Consider the following 19,051-nt stretch of genomic DNA (forward strand, 5'->3'; position numbering starts at 1 on the left):
TATATTGTGGTTTATTTTTGGACTGCAGCAGGATGTTCAGCCTCGTTGTTTTGGTGATTTATTGTCCATTAGGTCTACTGTTTATTCTCATGATACAAGGGGTAGAGCTGACTTCTGTGTATCTAGAAGTATATCTTCCCGTTCATGTTTTTCTGTTTTTTATAGTGGTACACGGAAATAGAATAGTTTGAATAGTGATATTAAGACTATTGTTGACCCCAATATTTTTAGAAAAATCACTAAGGTACTGCTTTTTGCTGAATATGAGTTTTGATTGATTAATTGATTTATTTATTGTGGGGGTTTTGTTGATATGATGTTCCCAGAGGAAGTATAATACATGATATTATTTGTATTTATTGTTTAGTGTGATGGTATTAGTGGTGTTGGTGGCCAAGTGTTCTTTGTTTTAAGGATTTTGTTTTCTCTACCTCCCCCACGGACAAGCTTTGCTTTTTAGGGGAGGCAGCAATAATTTTTTGTTGATATGTTTTTTTTCAATAAATCCTTCTTCTTCTTCTTCTATTTGGCAGTTACCGAATGTGATTCACCATTTGAAAACACTGTATGTGATATTGCTTCAAATAGACAGATTGGAACTCGTAAATTTTATAATATGAATGCAAATAGCATCATTGACTATACAAAGAGATATGACATGAGTGAAGTTACATTGTACTGTAGAAAATGTGACCCTGACTTTGCAGTCAATCAGGATCAATATACAGTGAATCCAAATGATTTACCGGCATTAGTGGTTCACGACAGTTGCCTATACATCAAAGAACAAGAAGAAATCTAAAGTGAAGATTTAAAGACATTGTTGTATATATATATATATATATATATATATATATATATATATATATATATATATATATATATATATATATATATATATATATATATATATATATATATATATATATATATATATATATATATATATATATATATGCATTTTATTAATAAACAAATTCACAAACATTTTAAAGATCTATATATTGTATCGTTTTTAATATTTTGACATCTTCAGCATCATCTTCATCATCAACTGCTGATCTTAATATCTACTTTCCATCTTTTAGCGGGTGGAGGGAGAAACTCAATGCTCTCACCATCGATTAATAACTCTTGAATCATTCGTCTTTTAGTGGGTGGGGGGTGAAACTCTATTCTATCTTCATCCACTGCATGGTCTACTGGAGTTTTCAACTTTTTTCCCCCCTTGTCTACAGAGTTTCCTGCAGTTGATAATTTTTCATCCTTCTCTTCACTTACTGGCATTTCTTTCCACTGACTACAATCAAATATTGACTGTGCCTCCTGAAACTTAAAAATAATATATGAGGATCATATCAGTAAAGTTAAATGAATATAAACCCTTTTTATGCATGTATGATTCGGACAGTTAATTTACTCGAATTTCTAAAGTTTAGAATCTCCTGAAACCTAGATCTCGGAAGCTTATTGTGTTATTTTTTTTGTTCGGTATAGTTGAAAGGTTCAATACCTCAGTCAAACTGAGAGATTACATTTGACATGGTTTGAAATTTTATTACATGATAAATGTTTTCTTTAGTTTCAAAATGTTTTTGGTCAGTCACCATATTTAATCGTTCATAATCAATACTGAAGAAAACCAATTTCCAGTGTTTGTCTTCATTAAATTATTAAGAAGTCTATATTGGACTTCATACTTAAACAGTTCTATTAAGAGCTATTGCTATGGAAATGGCTCATTTTTGAATCGAAACTACGCTTTTCTGAATGAAGATACACATTTGAATCAGAAAATATGAAAATGTATACAACTGAAACAGAGAAGTGTGTTTTGACCATATTTTCTATAATTTCGTCTGAAAAATAGGACTTCACACTTAAAAAGTTCTATTAAGAGCTATTTTTAGGTCATGTCAACTTTGGAGGGGGCTAATTTTATTGGAAATTGAAACTTTTAGTTCTTTTTTAAGAGTCAAAGTGATCAAAAGGCAACCAGCCATTACCACTCCCATTTCCCTAAAGGAATCCGGTAAAAATTTTGAGGTCGCCACTTTGTTCAAAATGGTCCAAAGGCCAAATAACTATAAAGGCCAAATAACTATGCTTCCTAGTTTGAACCTCCCTCCCAGCCCCCAAGGAAATAGCTGTCAGTTATGCAAGATGCTTTTTGTTAATTTGATACATAGTTTACTTTGACCATCGGATTTGATGATTTACGAACAGCTATGATTTACGAGGCACGGGATGTAAGTTATACAAGTTACTTTGATTCTTCATTTACTTTGAAACTACGTTAAATTTGATACTATATTTACTTTGATACTTTTTTCTACTTTGATACTTGGTTTACTTTGATACTTTGTTTACTTTGTTACTTTGCCCTTTTTGTGAGTCTAAAGGGAGTAGAAGGTAACCACCCCTCCCCCCTTCGCGCACTTCTTTCCCCAAATGCATTCGATTTAAATTTTTAAATAGTCATTTTGCTAAAAATAAGTTGGCAAGGGTTGTAAGTTATGCAAGTTACTTTGATTCTTCATTTACTTTGAAACTATGTTTAAGTTGATACTTTATTTACTTTGATGTTTTTTTTTACTTTGATACTGTGTTTACTTTGTTACTATATTACTTTGATACTACCTTTGAAACTTTGATAGAACTTTAATAAAACTTTGATGTTGAAAAACAAATTTGTTTTGAAATAGGGAATTTTGAAAAACTTAAAAATTTGGTAATTAAAAACCAACAGAGATTACTTAAAAAACAATTCTGGAAATAAAGGTTTTCAAAGAAAAGTAAGGCCATATTAAAGTTAAGATCAGCAAAAATAAATATCAATAACAATTCAAACTTAAGACGACCAAAACTTACTATTGAAGTATAAATTAAACCCAAAACGAACGACAGATGTCCCCTACTCAACGTCTCACTCTTTACTCTAAAGTTTATTATTGTTTTAAAAAACAGAGTTGTGAAAAAGAGTCAAACTTTAGCGTAAAGAAGGAGGTGTTGAGGAGAGAACAGCTCTTTTCATATAAGGAATAATTTCTGTTCGTTTTAAATTTTTACGTCGCTCCTTACTTTCAGTTAAAAAAACTTATTTTTTTAAACTTAATTTCTGAACGTGTTTGAATTAATCATAAAAACTTACATACACACAAAAAACTTACACACACACAAAAAAACTTACACACACACACACACAAAATCTTTCACGCACACACAAAAACTAAAAACTTACACACACACAAAAAAACTTACACACACACAAAAAACTTAGACACACGCACAAAAACTTACACACACACATAAACTTACACATAAAAACTTACACACACACATAAACTTACACGTAAAAACTTACACACACACACACGCAAAAACTTACACACACAAAAAAACTTACACACACACAAAAACTTACACACACACACAACAAAACTTACACACACACAAAAAAGCAAATATAATAGTCATTTAAAATCTCGCTTCCCCCCAAACTCAAAATTTCTCTTTCTAGTCTTTAGACTTTTCAAGAATAGTAAACTTGATTACGATACGTAATTTGTAGGGCCGGTGATGTTTTCCTTCAAAAAACTTTCTCATACAGCTAACCGTTGATGTGAAACTATAAGACTAATTCATTTTAAATATTTGCAATTGGAATAAAAAGCAAATTCTGTGGGGGTGTACTAGCTACCACAGACCCAAATGGGCTGAATTCACATTTTAGAGTTAAAAAGTGCACACACAAAAAAGCAAAAATAATAGTCATTTAAAATCTCCCTTCCCCCCAAACTCAAAAATTTCTGGGGGAACGTATTTTCAAGGTTTTATTCTAAGTGAACCTTTTTTTATCCTATGAGGTTTTATCCTATGAGAACGACTCCTCACTCCTGAAAGGCAAGACCGTTCACTTAGAATAAAACCTTGAAAATACGTTCCCCCAGGAATTTTACAACAACATTCCTGGGGGAATTTTTCCCCCAGGAATAACAACAACAATAATACTAAGCATGTACAATTAGCGATAGAGTTTATTGTCTTCGATATGTTTCACCAATGCACTTAAAGCACATTGAAGTCTATTCACATGGGCTATATCAACTTTAGCGGCGAAACATAATTGATCTTCCATTTTAAATTGGCTTAAGGATATCACATATCTTGCATTTACTGCATCCCATTCCAGACAAAGCCGTGATCCTCTCGTGATTTCCACCGCAATTTGAGGTACTCTTGTATTATTGTTATCAACTCCACTATCAACTTCTAAGAGGGTAAACATTCCACTCATCGCCATCACAAATATATATCCAAATGAGTAAAGTCAAACTGTTCTTCTCACTCCTTTGAATTCTATTCCCAGACTACTAAAAACTATAATAAAAATCCTTTCCTTATATTCCCTCCGCCGCTAATATGTAAGCAAACCCTCTGATTGGCTGAGAAGGAAACACGTGATCTAACTGTTTCCTATTTCTGGAAACTCATAACATTCGCCTCGAGCATGCACTTGACCAAAACAACAACAAGATCTTGAAGGAAGTGTCCTTGACCCTGTCCCCGTTAGACTCAATAATCCATCAAAGTGAGAAAGTTCCTGTTTTTTCATTCTCACTGACAAAAACCATAAAACAGACATAAATTGATGTTGACATCCATGAAAAACATCAAATAAATTGACCGACACTCATAACCGTCCAAGAAACATCCATAAAAGTGAGAAAATTCCTGTTTTTTCAAGTGAGAAAAATTATGTTTTTTCATTCTCAGTGAGAAAACCATAAACCACGTGGTAATGTTCGGAGTATAAGATAGCTTTCTACTAGCAGACTGGTTTTTGAGACACTTTCAACATAACGTGTTTGTTTTTTTTGTTTTTTTTTGTTTTTAACCAAAAACTAGAAATTGTCAAATTGCGTATTTAGGAATGATTTTGTAGGAAAAGCTGTCTATCACCCATGCATTATCCACTGTTCCATTTCTTTGAATTATGTGCTGTCAGACTGGTTTCTGATTTTTTGGGCAATTACCTTTAGTCAAGACTAGTTTTTTAGGAATGTGTCGATAGATAGCATTTGTGAATTGGATCGTATGAAGATAAAGAAAAAAGGGTATAGCATTTGCGAATTGGACTATACGAACGATATTAATTGAATAATAGGGAAAATACAGAGCTAGATAGCATTTGCGAATTGGAAAGCTAGATAGCATTTGCGAAACTGATTATTGGACAATTGCCTTTAGTCAAGACTAGTTTGTTAGGAATGTGTCGCTGCTAAAGCTAACTCTAATTGCAAAAAAAAGCGTATAGGATTTGTGAATTGGTGATTATCAGTTAAGGTAACCCCTCGGGGTTGTTAACTCATAGATTATTTATTTTAAATTTGGAAAAATATCAATCTATGGAAATGGTTAGCGATGATGAAATGGTCTTATGACTTGACCTAGCTTTACTTCTTCGATGTGTTCTTTATAATAAACTAGTGGCGTTTGAACAGTGTTTTCATTTTAAAATATAGTTTAATGTTATAGAATACTAAACAGTTGATATTCTCAGACATGTTTATAACAAAAAAAGAATTTTAATAAAGAAATACAGAATGAACCTAATAACTCCTCGAAAATCAAGTAGTACGGGGTATGTGAGTACAAATCATCAAGTACCATAAGCACCAACGACCCTAACCACCAGAGACCTTAACTCCCCAAAGGTCCCCTATCCCCCAACTCGAAGAGCGCCCCCCCCCCTCCAACTTTTTGGCCCCCTCCCCCCATTTTTTTTATTTTTTTTAAGTTTTTTTTAACTTTTTTGTTAATTTTTTTTTAACATGATATATTTTTTCAACTTTTTTTTACATGTCTTCGAATGAGATGAAACACTTGAAACAAAAAAAATCACATTTAATATTTTCCAAACTCAAAATGAGAATTGTATAGATATGTTAGTCATGACCTTTACTATTAGAAAAATAATGTTTGTAGTAGCACTTTTTTTTATTGGACTAAAAAAATTTTTCGGCTTCGATATTATTCAACTTTGTTTTACGTATCTTAATATGTTTACGACTCTACAAGCTGTGATATCGGCTTGCTCAAAGACACGATACATCTTTCCCACTGGTGGTACAATATAGTCGGTTATTAATAATGTCTATTTTATTACATGCAATAACTAAGTATTTTTTATACAATCGAACAATAAGCGCCTAAGTGATATGTTAAAAAAAAGTGAAGATGGAGCATTTTAATAAAGTGTGTTCAAATGACAATGTTATTGTAGCATTGAATGCCGACAAGGAGAAGTATTTAAACTATGAAACAAGTACAAGTGGTAGCACTATTGGAAATGTATGCATGCATTGTCATGACAGTAAGGAATTAAATTTCTTTGGAGTACCGAAAAAATTCAACTCTTATGTTGGTGGATATGCGAGATTGAGATCTCCAGAGATAATTACATTCAAAGAGAATTCCAACATAAAAATAATCGTTGATGATAGAGGACAACTCTTTGCTACTGTTGCAGGTAACACATTATCTACTGATACATCCTATCGTCAGCTTTCGGGTATTAGCATTCAACGGAAGATCAAAAAAAAGAAAGGCCTACTCTTCTACTAATATCATAAACCATATCTTGTCTACGTGCCGTAACTCTTACCTGTGTAAAAATAATGTGATAATAGACAGTGAAATTGCCAGAAAAATAAAAATGGCATTGGCAGAAAATATCAGTATGGAATATAAAGATGAATCGGGTAAAAAAATAAGTACCAGGAAACGTTACTGCCATTGATCAAACAGTCAATGAACCAAATAATACCAAAGACGAAAAGCATATTGAGCCTGTCAATGACACACAATTACAAATTGTGTGTGACTCAAAATGGAATAATGATTATTCTACTGATTACGAACTAAGAGAAGACAATAACTACAATATCAAGAGAGAGAACATGGTGAACTATTTTATGGAACGGATTCAAAATGTCCAAAGTTGATCAATGATATTAATAATGTATCATAGTATATATTTGTATTAATATTCTACACAGCATTATTTCATTAAAAATATAGATAGATAGATAGATATTTATTGCAATATAAGCCACTTTGGGCCATGGCAAAAAAAGGAAAATCACACAAAATAATAACATGATTATAACACTCATAGCAAAGTATGGTAGCCTACATAACAATAACAACGCAAAATTACAAAACATTACAAAAACATAATAAAGCACACGATATCATTAAACTAACATAAATAGATAGATGTATGTTACATCTATCAAGGGCCGAGACTACAAAAATAACAAACAAGAAAACAACTTACACACATACAACAATACTTTCCACACTCACCCCACCCCTTTTAAAAAAATCTATCTCTATGTGACATACCCAATTTTATATACTTTGCTATCATACTTATTGTCCCATAATTTTTTGATCCCATTACTGAAACCAACCACTCACTTGTCCCCACAATAACAAAAAATAATTCTTTCCTTAAATCCTGTCATTCGGGACAAAGGGCCATGAAGTGAAGCAGATCCTCACCATTTTCTCCGCACATAGGGCATGAGTAAGGACCCTCCTTTACCCTTACCCTCCCTAAAAATTTCCTCCTTTCTCCAAGTACTAGGAAATTACCCCTCCCTGATATATACCACTTAATTTCTTCACTATTTAAACCCGTTTTAAAATAATTATCATATCCCCAAACCTCCTTCCATTGCCGGTAAATGCCGAGGGACACCGAGGCTGCGACTTCACACTGCCATTTCTGAATCTCCTGATCTTTAAGCACTCCCTTTACTAGTTTTGCTACATTTCCTACTTCCAGCCCTATCCCCTTCCCTTCATTCCAAACACCTGATAACCCACAACTATTTAAGATTGATTTCACCTGGGAAGCCCATGAACATTTCCTTCTATCCTGCAACACCTCCAGACATTAATAATGTATCATAATATATTTTTGTATTAATATTCTACATAGCATTATTTCATTAAAAATATATTATGCATTACATTGTTATGTGTTCATTATTTTTAGAGTAAGATAGCATATCAAACGTTTAGAATGTCTATTAAAACATCGGAGATGTAAAAAAAGGAATTTGCATACATCTATTGTCAGACACATGGGATAACATTGACAAAATCCAGGCATCAGAATGAATAAATTCATTATTAACATCAGCTGTTGGATATCCCATTATGAAAAAATTGTAAGTAAGTAAATAACAAACTCTTTCTTGAATTCACCGCTTGGATGCACAATACAGAAATTTAATTCAGGAAATTATGGAAAAAATTGAACATATTCTTTATTAACATTCTTTATCGATTGAATTCGCTCCCATTAACATCCTTTGACAGATATATCGAATAAAATTTACAAAATGTAAATATCAGAGTGAATAAATACTTTATCAACATTCTTTATCGGATATGTAGGATAAAATTGACAAAATCTAATAGAATCTAATCAAAAATCTAATCAAAATCTAATAAAATAGGATAAAATAAGTATCATAGTGATTAAAATCTAAGTATCAGAGTGATTAAATTCCATATCAACATCCCTTTCTCGGATACATGGGATAAAATTTACTAAATCTAAGTATCAGAGTGAATAAATGCTTTATCAACATCATTTGTCGGGTATATCGGATAAAATTAACAAAATCTAAGTATCAGATTGCTTAAATTATGTATCAATATCCATTTCTCGAATACATGGAATAAAATTGACAAAAGCTAAGCGTCAGAGTGAATAATTTTTTTTATTAACATCTTTTGTCAGATACAACGAATATAGCTGAAAGAATCTTAGTATTAGAGTGAATAAATCCTGTATCAGCAGCTTTTGTTAAAAATGTTGAATGAAATTGACAAAATCTAAGTGTCAGAGTGAATAAATTTTTTTATCAACACCTTTTATCAGATAAATCAAATATAATTAATAAAATCTAAGTATCAGAGTGAATAAATGCATTATCAACATCATTTGTCGGGTATATCGAATAAAATTGACAAAATCTAAGTATTGGATTGATTAAATTCTATATCAACATCCATTTCTCGAATACATGGGATAAAATTGACAAAAGATAAGTGTCAGAGTGAATAATTTTTTTATCAACATCTTTTGTCAGATATAACGAATATATTTGACAAAATCTAAATATCAGATTAATCAAATTCTTTATCAGCATCCTTTGTCAGATATGCTGGGTAAAATTGACAAAAGCTACGTGTCAGAGTGAATAAATTTTTATTATCAACATCTTTTGTCAAATACATAAAATATAATTGACAAAATCTAAGTAACAGAGTGATTAAATGCTTTATCCGCATCCTTTATCGGATGTGACGGATAAAATTGACAAAATCTAAGTATCAGAGTGATTAAATTCCATATCAACATCCCTTTCTCAGATACATGGGATAAAATTGACAAATTCTAAGTATGAGAGTGAATAAATGCTTTATCAACATCCCTTAAATGCATTATCAACATCATTTGTCGGCTATATCAGATGAAACTGACAAAATCTAACTATCAGATTTAATAATATCTATACCAACGTTACTTTCTTAAATACAAGGGATACAATTTACAAAATCCTATTATTGGAATGAATAATTTTTTTTATCAGCATCCTCTGTTAGAAATATCGAATAAAATTTGAAAAAATACAAATATTAGAGTGAATAAATATTTTAACAATATCCCTTATCGGATATGTCGGAAAAATTGACAAAATATTAGTATCAGAGTGATTAAATTTCATATCAACATCCTTATCTCGGATACATAGGATAAAATTAACAACATCTAAGTGTCAGAGTCAATAAATTTTTTTATCAACATCCTTTACCAGATACATTGGATAAAATTAACAAAATCTAAGTTTCAGAGTGTGAATAAATACTTTATCGGCATCCTTTGTCGGATATGTTGAATAAAATTGTCAAAATATAAGTATCAGAGCGAATAAATGCTTTATCACCATCCTTTGGTGGATATGTTGGATAAAATTGACAAAATCTAAGTGTCAGAGTATGAATAAATACTTTATCAGTATCCTTTGTCGGATATGTTAAATAAAATTGACAAAATCTAAGTATCAGAGTGAATAAATGCTTTATCAGCATCCTTTGTCGGATATGTCAGATAAAATTGACAAAATCTAAGTATCAGATTGAATAAATGCTTTATCAACATTATTTGTCGAATATGTCGGATAAAATTGACAAAGTCTAAGTACCAGAGTGAATAAATTCATTATCAACATCATTTGTCAGGTATATCAGATAAAATTGACAAAATCTAAGTATCAGATTTAATTAATTCATAATTAACATCATTTTTCGGGTATATCAGATAAAATTGACCAAATCTAAGTATCAGATTGAATAAATGCATTATCAACATCCCTTCCTCGGATACAGGGGATAAAATTGACAAAATCTAAATACAAGAGTGAATAAGTTCATTATCAACATCCTTTGTCGGATATGTCGGAAAAAATTGACAGAATCTAAGTATCATAGTGATTAAATTCCATATCAACATCCCTTTCTCTGATACATGGGATAAAATTGACAAAATCAAATTATCAGAGTGAATAAATGCTTTATTAACATCCTTTAAATGCATTATCAACATCATTTGTCGGCTATATCGGATAAAATTCGCAAAATCGAAGTATCAGATTGATTAAATTCTATATCAACATCCTTTGTCGGATATATCAGATAAAATTGACAGAATCTAAGTATCAGAGTTATTAAATTCTATATCAACATCCCTTTCTCGGATACATGGGATAAAATTGACAAAATTTAAGTATCAGAATGAGTAAATTCATTATCAACATCCTTTGTCAGATAGGTCGGATAAAACTGACAGAAGCTGAGAATCAAAGTGATTAAATTCCATATCAACATCCCTTCTCGGATACATGGGATAAAATTGACAAAATCTAAGTATCAGAGTGAATAAATGCCTTATCAACATCCTTTAAATGCATTATCAACATCATTTGTGTGATATATCGGATAAAATTGACAAAATCCTAGTATCAGATTGATTAAATTCTATAAATATTGATTAAATTCGGAAATATCAAAACCATAGGTTAGGTTAGGTTAGCTTACGTGCGCGCACGTAAGCTAACCTAATCTAACCTATGGTTTTTATATTTCTAAGCTACTGTCCTAGTGGTGCTTCGTGATAGGTTATTGAGACTATCTAGTTTATAGTGCGTACCAAATCACCAGTTTTTTACGATTGAATGTGTAATCACCGATACTATATTTTTAAAAAAAGAAGAGGAAATGAATTATTCGAAGAAAGTGTGTGCACATGATAAAGTCATTACCACTCTAAGTCAACCTAAATTAACTCTACTTTTTGAATATCTCTCTCACTATGACTGTGTGTCTGAGCGGGTGTGCTGCCATCTATATCCAGTCTAATCTAAATTCAACGTAACGATGCATGAAGTCAAAATGGATAGAACTTGGATTTTATGACTGTTATCTGATGTATCCGATAAAACTTTGAAAACGAATTTATTATTTCTGGTACTTAGATTTTGTCACTTTTATTCGATATTTATGACATGTGATGTTGATAATGCATTTAAGGGTTATTGATAAAGCATTTATTCACTCTGAAACTTAGATTTTGTCAAGTTTATCCCATGTATCTGAGAAAGGGATGTTGATATAGAATATAATAACTCTGATACTTAGATTTTGTTAAGTTTATCCCATGTATTCGAGAAAGGGATGTTGATATAGAATTTAATCAATCTGAGACTTAGATTTTGTCAATTTTATTCGATGTATCTGTCAAAGGATGTTGATGGAAGTGAATTCAATCGAAAAAGAATGTTAATAAAGAATTTGTTCAATTTTTTTCATAATTTCCTGAATTAAATTTCTGTATTGTGTATCCAAGAGGTGATTTCAAGAAAGAGTTTGTTACTTACTTACTTACAATTTTTTCATAATGACATATCCAACAACTGATGTTAATAATGAATTTATTCATTCTGATACATAGATTTTGTCAAAGTTATTCCATTTGTCTGACTATAGATGTATGCAAATTTCTTTTCTTACATATGCGATGTTTTAATAAACATTCTAAACGTTTGATATGCTAGCTTACTCTAAAAATAATGAACACATAACAATGTGATGCATAATATATTTTAAATGAAATAATGCAATGTAGAATATTAATACAAAAATATGTTACGATACATTATTAATATCAATGATCAACTTTGGACATTTTGAATCTTTTCCATAAAATAGTTCACCATGTTCTCTCTTGATATTGTAGTTATTGTCTTCTCTTACTTCGTAATCAGTAGAATAATTATTATTCCATTTTGAGTCATACACAATTTTTACTGGTGTGTCATCGACAGGCTCAATATGCTTTTCGTCTTTGGTATTATTTGGTTCAGTGACTGTTCAATGGCAGTAACGTTTCCTGGTACTTTGTTTTTCACCGATTCATCTTTATATTCCATAATGATATTTTCTGCTATTGTCCTTTTTATTTTTGGAGTAATTTCACTGTCTATTATTACATTATCTTTAGACAGCAAACAATTTCAATAAGTACACAAGATACGGTTTATGATATTAATAGAAGAGTAGGCCTTTCTTTTTTTTGACTTTCCGTTTAATGCTAACACCTGAAGGTTGACAATAGGATGTATCAGTAGGTAATGTGTTACCTGCAACAGTGCAAGGAGTTGTCCTCTATCATCAACGATTATTTTTATGTTGGCATTCTCTTTGAGTGTAATCATCTCTGGAGATCTCAATTTTGCATATCCACCAACATAAGAGTTGAATTTTTTAGGTACTCCAAAGAAATTTAATTCCTTACTGTCATGACAATGCATGCATACATTTCCAATATTGCTACCACTCGTACTTGTTTCGTAGTTTAAATACTTCCCCTTGTCGGCATTCAATGCTACAATAACATTGTCATGTGAACACACTTTATTAAAATGCTCCATCTTCACTTTTTTTTAAAGATGACATGTGTTTATCGTTCCACTGCGTAAAAAATACTGATTTAATACATGCAATAAACTAGATAGTGTCGATAACGCGCCATAAAGTACCAGTGGGAAAGCCGCATCGTGTCTCTGTCCAAAAAAAATTTTTTAGTCCAGTAAAATAAAGTGCTACAACAAACGTTATTTTTCTAATAGTAAAGATCATGACTAACATGTCTATACCATTCTCATTTTGAGTTTGGAAAATATCAAATGTGATTTTTTTTTGTTTTAAGTATGTTTCATCTCATTCGAAGACATGTAAAAAAAAGAAAAAAATATATGTTAAAAAAATAATAAAAAAAAGGAAAAAAAAACTTCAAAAAAAATATTTAAAAAATGGGGGGAGGTGGCCAAAAAGTTGGAGGGGGTTGCCGTTCGAGTTTGGGGATAGGGGACCTTTGGGGAGTTGAGGTCTCTGGTGGTTAGGGTCGTTGGTGCTTATGATCCTTGATGGTTCGTACTCACTTACACCTTACTACTTGATTTGCAAGGATTTCTATGGTTTGTTCTGAATTTCATTATTAAAATTCTTTTCTTGCCATCTACATCTCTCTTAGTATCAACTTTTTAGTATGCTATAACGTTAAACTCTATTTTAAATTGACAACACTGTTCAAACACCACTTGTGTATTATACAGAACACATCGAAGAAGTAAAGCTAGGTCAAGTCATAAGACCATTTTATCATCGTTAACCATTTCCATAGATTGATATTGTTCCAAATTTATAATAAATAAGCTATGAGTTAACAACCCCGAGGGGTTACCTTAACTGATAATCACCAATTCGCAAATGCTATACCCTTTTTTTCTTTTTTTGCAATTAAAGCTAGCTTTAGCAGCGACACATTCCTAAAAAACTAGTCTTTACTAAAGGCAATTGTCCAATAATCAGTTTAACCCTTTTTTCTCCACCTTCATACGATCCAATTGGCAAATGCTATCTAGCTCAATTCAATTAATTATTCAATTAATATCGTTCGTATAGTCCAATTCGCAAATTCTATACCCTTTTTTTCTCCATCTTCATACGATCCATTTCACAAATGCTATCTAGCGACACATTCCTAACAAACTAGTCTTGACTAAAGGCAATTTTCCAAAAAATCAGAAGCCAGTCTGATAGCATATAGTTCAAAGAAAGGGAACCGTGGATAATGCATGGGTGATAGACAGCTTTTCCTACAAAATCATTCCTAAATACGCAATTTGACAATTTCTAGTTTTTGGTTAAAAAAAACGAAAAAAAAACGTTTTGTTGAAAGTGTCTCAAAAACCAGTCTGCTTGCGTTATACAATCTCAATTATAGTTTCAAAACCTGTTTGATCACTTTATAGGTATATAATATAAAAGGATTGGTCGCTTCTTGCAATGTCCACGTCAAACTGCACTGTATATTCATGCCTCAGGTGTAAGTTTCCATGTAAGTTTCGCGGGGCCTATTGCCTTACTACTAAAACATCACTCTTTGCAGCCAAATGAGGAAACAAATTCAGTGGAATAGAAATTTAAAAGAAGTCAATCGATTTTTCGTGATCTACAAACCAAAACAGGGGCCTTTAGCACCCCAACTTGAAAAACAAAGAAATAGGTATTTCTCACTGTGAGCTGTTACTATCAATTTTAAACTAGAGACCCCTAACGGTTGAAGGCCTTGATCATGCCTAGGGAGGGTTTGGAAATGCATGATTAAGGGGTGTTTTTGCTAGATTTAGACAAAGTAGGCTAGCAAAGTGACTGGATAACAGATCGTTGTAATTACCTGTAAGTAAAAACAATATTTTGTTAAAATCGTTGGCATTATATAGTTTGTTAGGTTTGAGTTGTTTTTTTGTTGTTTTTTTTACTAGGCTTAACAGGCTACTGTAAGATCGCAGAGAGCTAATTAATACATTAATTTACAGCTACCGCCTCTTATAAATACTTCTTTATAACTCCTTTGTAAATTCCCATACTGCCATTTGGCAGTGTTTGGTGCAGGTACAACTACAGCTGCTGTTATTACTAGGTTGCAACTGCTGCTATTGCTAGGTTTCAGCTGCTGCAGTAACCATGATTGAGGGACATTGAAGAAGGAAAGGAAGACTGTTAATAAGAAAATGCACACGTTTCTTTCTGTGCATTTGTATTTATGTACGTGTTTTTATCCGAGATTGTAAACTATATAGACGCTTGCTTTCGGATGTGTATCCTTAACAAATAAACGTTCAAATGGAGTTATAGAAAGGCAGTGTGGTCTTGGCAAATAAATACCTAATTTAAGCTATTGCTTCGAAAATACTATTTATGCTTGTGGACTCGTGCGTGATTTAGTGAATACTCTTAATAAGACTAATATTTGAGGGAGTTTACTAATCGATCCATAGAAATAATATTGAAAATAACAGCATTATAAAGGAAAGGTTTTTCAAAATGCTTTAATAGCATAATTATTAAACCAGATAGGCTCAGAACGTCCAAACACCTTTTACTCCTAAGTGTTGCTTAGATGAGCCCGAAAATATTAAATATATACGGAAATATCTGAGTTTGTTTTTCGAGTTAAAGGATTTTGTTTCAGTATGGATACAGGGATTACTCTCAACTTATTTAATGTAGATGTCCAAAATATGAATGAGTTTTTCTGTGTGTGTGTGTTTAAGCGTTCAGTTATTATTAATTCAGGTAAGGGAAGTTATGTACATTTAAAAATTAAAGATAGAAATATTATGAAAATTGACCCTAAGACAGGCCTCATTGAATTATCCAGGGACAGAGTTGTTAATTGAAATTTGTAGTATTTTGTATGTATTTTTTTGTGTTTAGTCATTTTCTCTCTTTCTGAAAAAATAAAAGTTGCTTTTTGACAACAGTAAAAATAAAGAACTGTGACCCTATCCTGTATGTCGAAGCACAAGTGAGTTTAAATAAAGTAAATACACTAAACAATGAAAAAATTTCATATGGAACTACTGCTACTACTATTAACAACTCACTGCAGCACCTTGCCACCTGAGGTTAATACAGCTGCGTTCGTTCCTTCTTAAATTCCTTCACTCTTTATTTTTTCCCAAGAAGTTCCAGTTTCCTTTAACTTCTTCCTTATGTTCCCCCCATCCGGGGATCGACCTGGTTTTTGTTTGGCCCCAGATGTAAGCATGCAGTCAGTACAAAAAATTATTTATGGACAATTCCTTTGGAAATCATTTAATATATCTCCCTCTCCCTTCAAATCCCCTCGCTCCAGCTCCGCGCAACCAGTGTCATTGCCGTAGTTTCCAACAATCTAATCTTGATTCGTGGACTTATCTGCCTATTCTTCCAAACTTTTTTCAACGATTAAAGAAATACCCTGGGCCTTGGCTGTTAGAGCATCCCCGATTTATTCAAAGGTGAAGAAAGTGTAAAAAAAAGAGCATACATAATCCCATGCAATCATATTTTTTAATTTCTTCTAGATGCAGAACATCTTTTACCATAGTCCCGCTGGTTGGGATGCCTTTACCGAGAATCTAAAAACGAAAGAGGTGCTTCGTGCAATCACGCTCCATCCATTTAAACAACATGCATACATGTATAAGATGCATAACTGTGTGAGGGTAAGTCCTGAGTCTCAATTCAACCACCACTTTATTCTTTTCTTATATATAGATTCTATTCCTTCCCCTCCCTCCCAGAAAAGAATGTGCTTCACTGGTCAAAATTTAAATTTTTTATCCGAATAAACAGGTAGATAAAGTAAATATTTTTTTATTTTTTTTAACAAATATTGCTCCTGTGTGAACAAGTTTGTGAACCTAGACTAAATCAACAATATCTCAAGTCTGACTCATTTGACTTATTTGGACAATTGACCCAGCCAGGAATTGTCTTATCGGTTACTATTGGTTGACACAGATGTTTCCTCATGACTAGGATGGGTAACACCAGAGAGTTGGGGTTCTTCTGAATGAACAATATTTATAAAATATAAAAGTAGTACCATTAGATTCTTTCTTTAATGCTTTTTTACATACAAGATTCCATAACTGACAAAGGAACATGCTACATGATTTCTTTTTTTATGCTCTTTCCAGAGATAATAGTTGTAAATCGAACTCACTTGTAAATCAAAACTAGTTTGTTTAAACTAGTTTAAAATTTAAACTAGTTTGTCTGAATAGAAATAATATTATACAAAGAACATATTATATTAATAAGATGGAACCTAAGAGCATTTTACTGGTTGTTTATGTTTATTTGTTAACAACTTACATTACAAGAAGATACATTACCTTATAACAGTAAATCATAGGCAACGCAATCGTGCTCCCTAAGTAAAGAACGATGTTGGCACAATTTATTATTATTATTATTATTTTATCCATACCAGGGCACTTCATATCGAAGGAGTTGTCGTAGAAACTTCGAAAAGGGCTCATTCGATTGGAAATCGGAATGGCTAGTGCCCTTTTTAATAGTCGAAAGCGATTGGAAGGCAGCTAACAGCCCTTCCACGTCCACCATTTCCCGAAACACATCCAATCAAAATTTTGAGATAGCCATTTTGTTCAGCGTAGTTGATTTCTAGATAGAAAATAAGTTTCCGAGGGGGTCACTCGCCCACAACCCTCAGGGCAAGGGTTTTAATTTATGCCCTGGGGTCATATAAGAACGATGTTGGCACAATGTATTATTTATTATTTTTTTCCTTTAGACCAGGGCACTTCGTATCGAAAAAGTTGTCGTAGAAACTTCGAAATGGGCTCATTCAATTGGAAATTGGAGTGGCTTGTGCCCTTTTTAATAGTTTAAAGTGATTGGAAGGCAACTAACACCCCTTCCACGCCCATTTCCCGAAACACACCATTTCCCGAAACACATCCAATCAAAATTTTAAGACAGCCATTTTGTTCAGCGTAGTTGATTTCCAGATAGAAATCATGTTTTTGAGGAGGATACTCTCCCACAGCCCTCAGGGCAAGGGTTGTAAGTTATGCCCTGGGGGCATATAAGGTTTTTATTGAAAACGTTTTCATAGAAACTTCAAAAACGGCTCATTCGATTGGAAATTCAAAGGGCTAGTGCCCTTTTTAATAGTCGAAAGTGATTGGAGGGCAACTAAACCCCTCTCACGTCCACCTTTTCCCCAAACACATCCAATCAAAATTTTGAGATAGCCATTTTGTTTCACGCAGTTTAAAGTTCAGGAAATTATAACTCTGAGCAGGACACTCCCCCCACAGTCTTCAGGGCAAGGGTTATAAGTTATGCCATGGGGGATTATAAGTTTTTATTGAAATCTTTGTCGTAAAAACTTCAAAAAGGGCTCATTCGATTGGAAATACAAAGGTCTAGTGCCCTTTTTAATAGTCAAAAGTTATTTGAGGGCAACTAACCCCCCTGTCACGCCTACCTTTTCCCCAAACACATCCAATCAAAAATTCAAGGTAGCCATTTTGTTAAACGTAGTTGAAAGCTCTGGAAATTAGGTCTTTGAGGATTAAACCCCCCCATAGTCCTCAGGACAAGGGTTGTAAGTTATGCCCTTGGGGCATATATGGTTTTATAAAACGCGTTGTCTTAGAAACTTCAAAAAGGGCTCATTCAATTGGAAATTGAAATGGCTAGTGCTCTTTTTAATAGTCGAAAGTGATTAGAAGGCAACTAACAGCCCTTCCACGCCCACCATCTCCCCAAACACATCTAATCAAAATTTTGAGGCAGCCATTTTTTTCCACGCGGTTTAAAGTTCAGGATACTATACCTTTGATTAGAACACTCCCCCCCACAGTCTTCAGCACAAGGGTTATAAGTTATGCCCTGGGGGCATATAAGTTTTTATTGAAATTTTTGTCGCAGAAACTTGAAAAAGAGCTCATTCGATTGAAAATTCAAAGGGCTAGTGCCCTTTTTAATAGTCATGAAAGTGATTTGAGGGCAACAGTATATACCAAGGTACTAAGCAGGGGTG

The 19,051-nt window shown here is 32.6% G+C and overlaps 1 protein-coding gene across 1 annotated transcript in view; it reads left to right on the forward strand.

Moving 5' to 3' along the window:
- Nucleotides 1-19,051, forward strand: part of LOC148956264 (chondroitin sulfate synthase 1-like) — a 43,602-nt gene that overhangs the window by 22,672 nt on the left and 1,879 nt on the right. The window contains exon 4 of the mRNA XM_089090112.1: nucleotides 16,557-16,697. Coding sequence (XP_088946238.1) covers nucleotides 16,557-16,697 — 141 coding nt within the window. The remainder of the gene's footprint in view (nucleotides 1-16,556; nucleotides 16,698-19,051) is intronic.

This window comes from Artemia sp. Qi Xiang Cuo, chromosome 1 (assembly GCF_049724085.1).
Source record: "Artemia sp. Qi Xiang Cuo chromosome 1, ASM4972408v1, whole genome shotgun sequence".
NCBI lineage: Eukaryota > Metazoa > Arthropoda > Branchiopoda > Anostraca > Artemiidae > Artemia > Artemia sp. Qi Xiang Cuo.